The sequence below is a fragment of the Trematomus bernacchii genome, unplaced genomic scaffold (assembly GCF_902827165.1).
Source record: "Trematomus bernacchii unplaced genomic scaffold, fTreBer1.1, whole genome shotgun sequence".
Classification (NCBI taxonomy): domain Eukaryota; kingdom Metazoa; phylum Chordata; class Actinopteri; order Perciformes; family Nototheniidae; genus Trematomus; species Trematomus bernacchii.
Genome location: NW_022987582.1, coordinates 2,501,859 through 2,513,953, shown reverse-complemented (window position 1 = coordinate 2,513,953; position 12,095 = coordinate 2,501,859). Strand labels below are relative to the sequence as shown.

The 12,095-nt window shown below is 38.3% G+C and overlaps 1 protein-coding gene across 1 annotated transcript; it reads left to right on the top strand.

Moving 5' to 3' along the window:
* The first annotated feature begins 7,789 nt into the window (after nt 1–7,789).
* Nucleotides 7,790–12,022, top strand: sgk2b (serum/glucocorticoid regulated kinase 2b). The gene is given in 10 exon segments (XM_034127549.1): nt 7,790–8,028; nt 8,823–8,880; nt 8,962–9,045; nt 9,125–9,256; nt 10,423–10,535; nt 11,019–11,160; nt 11,162–11,239; nt 11,330–11,479; nt 11,578–11,667; nt 11,762–12,022. Coding segments are annotated over 9 exon segments (1,005 nt in total). The 5' UTR covers nt 7,790–8,028; nt 8,823; the 3' UTR covers nt 11,921–12,022.
* Nucleotides 12,023–12,095: the final 73 nt, after the last annotated feature.

Genomic DNA, 12,095 nt, shown 5'->3' with positions numbered 1-12,095 from the left:
CGCCCCGCCCATTCGCCGCGCGCGCTCCCTGGGTGATGCGCGCTCTAGGGGGCGCGCGCGTAAAATTTAGGAAATACTGTACAGGGCATTATTGATCATTGCAAGCTGAATATATTTTTGTTAAGGACCGTTGGTTTGACAACAACAATTATCTGAAGATTTCAGGTTTAAGTTCTTCAAGGTACTTTTACTTTTTTTAATAATTTGTGCATAGTTATTGTTATTATAAAGGTTGGACTAATTATACCATATACAGAGGTGCAAGGAGTATACTCATATCTTGTTCTTAAGGAAAATAAGAAGTACCAGAGTGTAGGAATACTCTGTTATAAGTAAAAGTCCTTCAATCAAAATGTTACTAAAGTAAAATAAAAAAAAGTATTAGCATAAAAATATACTAATACCAAAAGTAGGCTACTCATTATGCAAATAGGACCATTTCAGAATAATATATTATACGTTAATTATGACAATTGTATGTATACAAACTACTCACTGACAAAGACTGAAGCAAAAGGTTGTTTTTATGAAAAGGTTGTTTTTGTCTTTTTAAGTGATAATATAAATTCCCATATAAATAAAGGTGTCAGTCTACTTCAGGAAATCCTTTGGTTTGCTGTCTCCATCTAAAGGACACATGCAGTACTACTGCCCTCATGTGTATTCAAGATGTTCCTTATAAATCCACCCGTTATGTGGACAAGCACTAAATTCGGTCACAGGACACAGCCTCAATCTTGCTGTTCCCGTGAGCACAGTCACCAGCCACAAGATCTCACACCCCACAAAACAGGGGACACAGAGCCTAAATACCTACATGTGCAATCAAGCCAACAAGACACAGGTGAGGGGGGAGGAGACAACACAGGGCACCAGGTGAACATAATCAGGAGCAACAGACAAAACGGGAGGGGGAACACTTTCCAAACACAAACATATAACTGAACAGAATAACACACATACCAACCCAACTAAACACATTCAGCACTTGTACAATTAATGCCACTTAACGTTGTGATTTATACACACCCCCAACATATTATTTGCACCCTGATCATTCTTAACCGCTGTCATTTCTACACCAGCACAAATACTCTCGGCGCTCTCGCCAACTCCCCCATCTTCTCAGGCGGAGCCGAGGGCCCGACCAGCACCGGCCAGACGACATTCCAATCAACACGGTCCAATCAGTTCATAAATACTACCTCAATAATTAGTATAAATTATGTAAAATGTGCAAATATGTAATGCCAAAGTGTACTGTGCAATCACGCTAATAAAGTGCAAAACTGTTCACTTAAGGGCTGAGTTACCAAGCCCGAAGCCGTCAGTCCACAGTGACGAAGTTACCTTCGTCACAGAGATATAAAAAGAAAGAGAGGATGATGGCCGGTGATAATGGAGCTGTAATGAAGCCAAACGTTGTGATTGGCTTTATGTTTAATTCTTTAATACAGTTTTGCTCTCATAGGAATGCTGTCAGATTGTTAAAATGTGTTCGTTGTGTTCAGAGTCACCTGTTGCATCATGGAGCTGAAAACCAGCCGTGACCAGTTCCTGTCTCGTTAGAGTGATGTGACAAGGGGTGTCAGACTGCTGAGACAAGTTCACTTTAGGGTGACATGGGGAAGACCCCCCCCCCCCTCATTATGCAGATTGGTCCATTTTAGAATGATACAGTATATATTATATGCTTTGATTATAATTATTGATTAGAGGGTTATCAAAGCTGGTAAAAGTGAAGCTAGTTTTAAGCTTGTGAATGTTACTCCAGGTGTAACCAGTGGCGATCCTAGAGTCGGTGGGGGCCCTAGGCAAACATTCACTGGGGGCCCCTCGAACCAGCTTTTCATCACCACGCACAGCCGACAGGTGTAACTAAAGTCTTATTTAATTGTTGATTTCATTTTATTTCATTAATCCAAATCTGCATAGTAACTAAAGGCATAACAACAATGTAGCTGAGTAAAAGTACAACGTAGCAAGGTACATTACTTGAGTACATGTAGGCCTACTTAGTTAATTAACACTGGTTATACAGATTTCCCTCTGTGACTAAGGAAGAAGGAAAGAAAGAAAGAAAGAAAGAAAGACAGTTAATCTGACGAGAATGTCAATTAGGTCACTTCACCAACCGCGTGGCCATGGGGCAGTGAGCTCGTGGGCACTTTGTTCCGCTTTCACAACAGGGCACGGCTCTGTCTGGTGCCTTCATGAACAAACCTACTTTTAGCCTACTTTTTACTCTCTATTTTTGCCCCCTTTGTGTAACTGGACTGTGTTTGATTTAAAAAAGAAATCATAATAATTTAAAACATTTGCTTTTATCAATGTTAATTACTCATTAAAAAAACATTAACAAATGTATTAGAGAATAACGTTATTTGTGTTGAGCCTTCAAACCAAAAACACGTTTTTAAAGCAGGATCATTATTCCTCAATCCAAAGATACATTTACAAATATACAGTATGAACCTGGTATGAACGTGTATGTTACACCCCTTTCCTTTCAGATGGGGAGAAATTATCACAAGAGTGAAAATGGTGTTTCATAACGATGACATTTACTCAAGTGTTTTGTATCAAATGACAATCAAAATACAAAAATAGCAATTCACAGAAATTGTACAAAAATATACAAACATGAGATTTCCTTTGAAGTATAAAATATACCTTTTTTACATAAACACTTTCTGCACAGCTATACATTCACTAAAGTGCATTGAACACATTACATTAGAAAAATACTCATATTTAAACATATTCAACTTTACAGCTTAAAGGTGGGGTATGTAATTTATTTCAGAAACACTTTTTGTTATATTCCATGGAATGCTCTTAACATCCCGATAGCAATGAATATATTAAATGCTTTGACAATAAATACATACAAAATGTTCAGGTTTCTAAAAATATATATCTTGTGGTAAATTAAACAGTGGATCCATCAAAGATTCAAATATGTGCATGATTTTAGTTATTGATTTTTTGCTATTACTTAATTATACTTTTAATAAATTAAATTCAAGCTTAGTTACATGTGATGGTAGCTAGTTAGTGCTCTTACCTGTGTGCCTCCTCCACAACCAGACTGTATTAAAACTCTTAAGTACCAGTTCTATCTACTTTACTTTAAACAATTAAAAAGACTAAATCAACTAAATGTATTGAAATAACAATCATCATTTTAGGTGCCTCTTCTTCTTTTAAATGAAACTTTCAGACGTGAGATATTAAAATACAGTAATAGTATTGTTTATTTAAAAAAACTGAGCCACTCCTTACAGATAACTTCATATTTCTTATTGTCTAAAGCATTTATTACACACATTTTCCCCTCTCATATTCACAGTGTGGATCAATTGAGACAGCGTGGAGTCCAGGGAGCTGCAGAGACTTTGGGAGAAACCTCAGTGTGACAGATGTCCTGTCTGTGGGTTTGGCTGGAGAGGACTGAGGTGGAGCGGTCTTTCTCTGGGAGGAGGACCAGGCCTGATGAAGAAACCACCTAACTGCATCTGTGAGCCCATACTGGGCACAGCTGTCACAAACAAATGATGGTCCTGTTTGAATACACACTATTCAGTGTGCAGATCTTTGTGTTAACAATAAAAGAGTAGTTTCTTAGTGAATGTCTTGTATTGGTCTTTAATGTCATATCAGCTTTTCATTTTCTTCTGGCCCCTTGGAGAAAACGGTGAGGCAGTTGTTTCCTTCAGGTATGTCCTTTTCTAACAGAAATGACAAGAAACATCAAACATATGACATTATTGCAGAGCAAGTGTGTTATTTATGAAAGAGGTACGTTAGTATGGGATTCGTTTTGTTTCATAAAGATAAAGCAACACTTTCTCAGAATCAAGCAAAACTAAGAGTTTAAGAGAAAAAAAAAACTGAGTCAAGCAAAATGTATTTAATTTCAAAAATAAAAACTATAAGTTGCAAACAAATCATTTGTGTAATCATGTAAACTATAAGTATTTTTTCTTTGTTTTAACATATCTTTTTGTTTGCAGTTCTCTTTGCTTCTTTCTCAATGATCAGACTTTTGCTCTCGCTGCAGCTCTCTCGTTTGCGCTCCCTCATTTTTTGTTTTCGATTTACACAAACGTCCCAGGTGGGCGGGACTTTCAGGGGTGCGTCCCCATTGGCTACTCAGTTTTTGAGTGACAGCCCAGTCCTCCAGCGATTGTACAGTGCAGGCAGCTGCGGTGCGGTAGCTGAGCGTGGATAGAACACCCCCAGAAGAACCAGCATTTCAATTATTATAATACTACAAGTGAAAATATATGTAAGTATTGATCATTTGTGTTGTTTGTGCTGTACTATACGGTCTGTTTCTTTATTGTGTTAAGTGAGAAGTAAAGAAAAGCTGTGCTATGAAAGTTAGCTTTTGCTACCTTTAGATCCATAACAATGCAAGCTTAGTCAGTTAGCTACATAGCTAGCAGTGAGTGAGCGTTCAGACACCGGTGTTGTGTCAAATTATGCACCCCCATCATGAAATGCCCCGCTTGTCACGGGAACGCGCATTTCTAAATGACACGTTTACACCTTAAAGGTAGGGTAGGTAAGTTTGAGAAACCGGCTCGAGATACACTTTTTGTTATATTCCATGGAATGGTCTTAACATCCCGATAGCAATGAATATCTTAAGTGCTTTGACAACAAATCCATAAAAAAATGTCATCTGTGGAAGCCGTATTACTGTAAAAAGCACGACCAATCATTTTAGCCGGCCCGGCTAAAATAACTGGATGGCCTACCTGCCTGTCAGCCTTCCATCTGTGCACAAACTTATCTCGTGTTAATAGATAAGTTTGTGCACAGATGGAAGGCTGACAGGCGGCAGGCCTATGCTTATATTAATCCCACCCTCAAGCATATTTCAGGGTATAGTTGTAGGACTAGTACCAATTAATGGAGCAAGTTTCATGAATGTGACACTTTTATTTTGTAAGATAGCAAGGGGGGGCATATTGTGATAACCAGGCCTGTCATAAAATGCACCCCCCCCCCCAAAAGATGTTTTTATTAATCCCACCCTCAAGCATTTTTCAGGGTATAGTTGTAGGACTAGTACCAATGAATGGAGCAAGTTTCATGAATGTGACCCTTTTATTTTGTAAGATATTAAGGGGGGGCATATTGTGATAACCAGGCCTGTCATAAAATGCACCCCACCCAAAAAGATGTTTCTATTAATCCCACCCTCAAGCATTTTTCAGGGTATAGTTGTAGGACTAGTACCAATAAATGGAGCAAGTTTCATGAATGTGACACTTTTATTTTGTAAGATAGCAAGGGGTGCATAACGTGGCAAAAATATGCTGACAAAGACTATGTAACATTTGTAAACATATATTTTGATTATTATATGACAAATATGTAAAATTAAACAATACATTTTAAAGCACGTGTATACAGACAGGACGTAACAATAATAACAAAAAAAAAAGATTAAAAAAAACAAAAACTGAAAAGGAAGTGACGAATGAATTTCGACACCACTACCATCAAATACGGAGCGAAAAGTTTAACCACAAGAATCAAGACTATATGAGCTACCACTAAACAACTCACAGTCTGAAAATTACCATTAATAAAAACCCTGAACGTTTACTTTTCGTTTTAAACATCGTTTTAAGGTGTAAACGTGTCATTTAGAAATGCGCGTTCCCGTGACAAGGGGGGCATTTCATGATGGGGGTGCATAATTTGACACAACACCGGCGCACACACTCAAACGGACTTGTGTGCCTGACTCTACCAACAGACTTTCATGATTCTGTTTAGATATGCAAGTATAAGCCATGATAGCTTATTTTATTAACACGCTAATTTGATATGAAAATCAATGGAGGCTGAGTTAACTTTGTAGGAAAACCTACCGTCCATGACTGCCCCTGAGCTGTGTTTTATTTGTCAACTTCATATTTTTCATTTCCTAAAATATTTATTTTCCTCTCATATTAACAGTGTGGATCATTGAGACAGCGTGGTGTCCAGAGTCGTATCCTGTTTTCCCACTTCTTCTGAGGGGACAGCACGGAGGGGGGGCATGAAGAAAGGCCTGCACCAGCTTCATCCACGCTGGGCGTTGCTGTTATCACTTGCTCAGTGTCATTTCATTTGACCAAATGTCTTTACATATACATTTAATAGATTTTATTATTATCCACCTTTTTGTTTTATGTCCTTTTATTTAAAACATTCTTTGAGACTTAATCTTCTGGTTCAAATTTCAATAAATGTAATTTGTATAATCACTCTTTTACTTGTTTATTTATTTAAAGGACAGTGCACATTAATCCACATTGCTGTAAATGAGCCAGTATTAGCCAGCAGGCTAATTTTCAACTGTTGTGCTTGGCAAGATGTTAAATAACCACAACAAGACTAGAGAAATAAAAACATAATTAAATAGAATACAACAGACAACAGCAGTACAACAATAAATAGCAGTACAACAATAAATAGGAACAGCAGTACAACAATAAATAGCAGTACAACAATAAATAGGAACAGCAGTACAACAATAAATAGGAACAGACAAACATGCAAACATGCTTTTGTCTTTATTCTACATGAAAATGTTAGAGATTCCATTCAAATCTGTTGATTTTCCCCCCGGAGTTAGCTGCATGAGTTGCACTGTATGGTGTAGTGGGCTGTCACTAAAAAACTGAGTAGCCAATGGGGACGCACCCCTGAAAGTCCCGCCCACCTGGGACGTTTGTGTCAAAATCGAAAACAAAAAATGAGGGAGCAAAGAAAAAAGTCTGATCATTGAGAAAGAAGCAAAGAGAACTGCAAACAAAAAGATATGTTAAAACAAAGAAAAAATACTTATAGTTTACATGATTACACAAATGATTTGTTTGCAACTTATAGTTTTATTTTTTTAATTAAATTTATTTTGCTTGACTCCGTTTTTTTTTCTCTTAAACTCTTAGTTTTGCTTGATTCTGAGAAAGTGTTGCTTTATCTTTATGAAACAAAACTAATCCCATACATTAGAGGGCTGTAGATATAAATACAACATTATTTGAATGTGTTTTTTAAATTCATCACTTTGTACTACAAAGATAATCAGATTATGAATGAATAATGTGTAAATGTGTAGTGTAAATGTAGAATCATGCTGTTCGGTTGTCTCACTGCAAGAACCACGTTTACCACGTTTTTACAGACAATATGTAGAGACAAATGGTAATAATTTTCACAAAGTAAAATAATAATTGCCTTAAATTCATTGACATGTGAAAGCTGACAAAAAAAATCATGTTGCTTGTTGCGTGTTAAAATCTAAATGTAACTTTGTGCATGGAAGGAACAGTCAACTTCCCTGATGTGTCAGTATTTAGTCATGTTTAATGGCATGTACAGTATATCAGTGTATTATAGTTGTTACTTTATCTATTTAAACCAACACGTTTCTCATGACGATGACCACTCTGTTGTTCAGATATATCACATATTTATAACTAAATGATACATGAATTGAAACAAAACACAGTATAAACTGAGGAGTGAGTCCCGTGAGTTTCATGTGTTTTCTTCACTCCGCTGGTAAACTGCTCTCATGTCAAGAAGCAACAGATCAGTGCATGCGCTGCATCGTCCAATCAGTGAGCGATACACAGTAAGGGGGCGGGGCGAGTGTCTGAGGATTTCACCGGAGGATGGTCCGGTAGTTCCTCGACTATCGCTCCTCCGTTATCGCTCCTCGATCCTCGGTCCTCCGGCACAAATAAGGCCACTGGGACGCTACTCAAGATGGCGCAGACAAATCAACTTCCGGTGATACCGAGACCGAGGAGCGAGGAAATGAGAAATAACCGAAGTGAGACGCAGCCAGAGACTCGCAGGCTGTCTGCTGCAGGACAGTCCGCTTTCAGCCTGCTTTTACTGTTTTCAATTGAATCGAACCTCCAAACAGTCACTCAGTCTTCGTCCAGATGACTGTGATTGAAGACCGGCCGCTGACCTATGCCAAAATGAGAGGGCTTGTGTCATTTTTCTCAGGTAAATTAAGAATATCTTGTTAACCGGCTCGCTTTATGTTAAAGTCTGGTTACATTTGACCGCTTATTGCCAGCAGATGAATACAGTCAAAAGCAAGCTGACAATCCTGGGATAGTCTCTAAATGATATTGTCAGAAAATAGTTTTGAAGTAATATATCGCGGCCTGACAATAACTTAAAAGCTTATTATAGTTTCATAACTTAATCCAGCTAGTCAAATTGTGTATATTTTAAGTAGATTTACTCAAATACTTAAGTACAATGTTGAAAGATTTGTAGGCTACTTTACTTGAGTATTCAAATGTTTTGCTACTTTCTACCCCACTAGTAGGCTAAACTAGTTTTTTATAAATAATACAAACAAATGTATTATTCATTTAGTACCTGAAGACTTTAGTTACACCTGGAGTAAATTCACAAACGTAATTAAAATTAGCTGCACCTTTACAAGCTTTGATAACACTTAAATTGATCAATAATTATAATTAAAACGTATAATATATATTATTCTGAGATGGGCCAGTCTGCAAATTGAGTACTTTGACTTTTGTTACTTTAAGTATATTTTGATGCTAATACTTTTACTTTTACTTGAATTACATTTTGAATGCAGGACTTTTACTTGTAACAAAGTATTCCTACACTCTGGTACTTCTACTTTTATTTGAGTATTAGATCGGAGTTCTTCTTCCACCTCTGGAATATAGTTCCAAAACTAGTTAGATCAAATCCTAGAATCCAAATTTATGGCTAACAACACTTTTTTGATAGTTTTCTTTTGTTGTTTAAATCAGGATGAAACCGTCAGATTTTGACTATCTGAACGTTATCGGCAAAGGCAGCTTTGGAAAGGTAAGGGTTTTGAAATCTTTTAAATGTGAGTTTTCTTGTTGGGAAATATAATGACACAGCTTAATGGAACAACTTCTACAGGTGCTGCTGGCAAGGCATCGAAAAGATGGAGGTTACTATGCTGTCAAAGTGCTGCAGAAACAGATGATTGTCAAGAGGAACGAGGTAATCCGTCCATCTGTCTGTCCGTCCATCTGTCTGTCTGTCCGTCCATGTACTTACTGTTTCTGCTGTGTGTCTGTAGCAGAGGCATGTGATGGTTGAGAGGGGCGTGCTGCTGAAGGGACTACAACATCCATTTCTGGTGGGGCTACACTTTTCTTTCCAGACACTGAACACACTCTACTTCGTCCTGGACTATGTTAATGGAGGGGAGGTATGTATATACAGTTGAGGCCTAAATTATTAGCCCCTCAGGAGTTATGGAACATTTTCCTAAAATTCTTCCCAATGTTTCCAACATTGATAAAACTTGATATAATCAAACATTCACCAGTGCTATTTAGTAGCTTTTGGTACATTTTGGAACATAAAATAAGTTTTTAGGCTTGCTTTATATCAAATATAGTGAAAAATGGGTTGGTCAAAAATATTAGCCCCCAGGCCATTAATAGTCAATGAGCCACAACTGACAACAACCTCTTAGAGTAGTTCTTGACTAGGTTGTCACAGGTTTCTTGAGGGATTTTGGCCCATTCTTCCATTGCAAATTGTTCCAGCGGGTCCAAATTGCGTGGTTTCCGAGCATGGACATTCACTTTGAGCACCCGCCAGATTCTCAATAGGATTAAGATCTAGCTATGTGCTTTCGACCATGCCCAGGTTTGTTTCTTACAGAATGTGTCTCCTTGTACTTCGCAATGATGCAACGTACAGCAGTTCTAGACACTGTGAAGTGCTTGGACATAGCAGTATAGCCTTCCCCCTTATCATGAGCCTCCACTATCTTCTTTCTGAGCTCAAGACTGATTTTCTTTGACTTTGGCATGGTGAGTAGTAGTAGTAGTAGTAGTATAGTCCCTCTCAATAAGGTATCAGAGTGCCTGTTTCTTGGAGTCCTTTTATGCTGATTGAATGCTCAGGTGTGGCTTGAAAGCTGATTGGTTGATTAGGTGTGGTTTGAAAGCTGATTGATTGATTAGGTGTGTTTTGAAAGCAAAAATTCACATGGGGGCTAATATTTTTGACCAACCCATTTTTCACTATATTTGATATAAAGCAAGCCTAAAAAAAAAAATGTTATTTCCCAAACAGTACCAAAAGCTACTAAATAGCACTGGTGAATGTTTGATTATATCAAGTTTTATCAATACTGGAAACATTGGGAAGAATTTTAGGAAAATGTTCCATAACTCCTGGGGGGCTAATAATTTAGGCCTCAACTGTACATCTCAGACCCCCTTAGGCCAAAACCAACTATCTGAAACCCATATATAAAGTAACATTTACAAATCTTAACTCAAAACTACATACAGTATTTCCCATGCAAATGCAGTTTAAAATGTTGTCCTAAAATGCTAACACTCATCTGTTTGTTTTCAGCTTTTCTACCACCTTCAGAGGGAGGGTTCATTTCCTGAACCGAGGGCTGCTTTCTACGCTGCAGAGATGGCCATGGCACTGGGCTACCTCCACTCTCTCGACATTGTTTACAGGTACAGTACATATAAACACACACAAATAGACAAGCCCTCGAAAAGGCTCTATTTTACCTGGCTCGCCACTTTTGCTCATGTTTGATTTAGACATGTTCCAAATGTTTAATTATTGAATGCAGGACAATCCCAATGAAACGTTCACTTTGATAAGAGAGCTCTCACTAACAATGTTATCACTAAAAACAACCATGTCCTCCAAAATAATATTTAAAAATGTAGATGTAAAGAAATATCAGTTGAAACCAGAAAGGATCATAGAGAGCAAAAACCTCTGCCTAGACAATTTCTAAAAAGGAGAAAGTATACATGTATCTGCTCCTCTGTTCAGATACACACCAACATTTTATGTTTTATTTTTCCATGGACCATGGACTACACCTTTTACCAAGTTTCATAAATATCTAGGCAGTAGTTTTTCCTTAATCCCCCTGACAAACAAGCCAGCAGACCAAATTCTAGGTGTTTGCCTCTGTCTTCCAGGGACCTCAAACCAGAGAACATCTTGCTTGACAATGAGGGTCATGTGATGCTGACTGACTTTGGGCTTTGTAAAGAAGGTGTGGCCGTAGGTGGGATTATGCATACATTCTGTGGGACTCCTGAGTACCTCGCTCCAGAGGTGGCTACAAGGCTTCCCATACAGTCCAGCAGTGGATTGGTGGGGCCTCGGCACTGTGCTGTTTGAGATGCTCTATGGACTGGTAAGTGCAGCATATAAAATAATACTTTCTTCACTTGATTTTCTCCAGCATTTTCACCTGACTCCTTCACCTCCATGTTCTTTTTCTTAGCCTCCGTTTTACAGCCGTTGCAAAGCAGAGATGTTTGAGAACATACTTCACGCTCCTCTGCAGGTGCGCAGTGGAGGTTCTCAGGCCTCACTGTTGAAGGGGTTGCTGTAAAGAGACGTCTCCAAATGCTTAGGGGGAAGCAGTGACCTTGTAAGTGCACACAAAACCTATAAAATAGAGACGAGCATTGATACACACACACACACACACACATAATTACAGAGCGTCTAACTTCAATGTGTCTGCAGGCGGAGCTGCAGGAACATCCCCTTTTTGCATCCATCAAGTGGGACGACCTGCTGGCCAGGAAAGTGAGACCTCCCTTCATCCCGAAAGTGGTAGGAATGATTCATAAAGAAATGGAGAGACATATATTTTTAGAACCAATGCACGGTGTACCTGAGTGTATGTTGATTTCTCTATCCTCTCTAGGCCGGCCCCTGTGATTTAAGCTACATCGACCCTGAGTTCACTCTCCAACCTGTCCCTGCCTCTGTGAATGAGTGCCAGGCGTCTGGGACCAACGAGGCCTTCCCAGGATTCTCCTTCATGAACCCAGTGGAGTACGTGGCAGCAAAGCCGGGTTCATAACAACGCAAAATCTTCTGGGAACGTGTCAAATATTTATTTTTTATGTCATAAATTATTGAATTAAATTCTATTTTTAAACACTTACACTGCATGTTTTTATCAGTTTTTAAATAACAGTTTATTTTTGCTTTTTTACATGTTATTCTAAGCATTCGTTCATAATTTGAAATAGGCT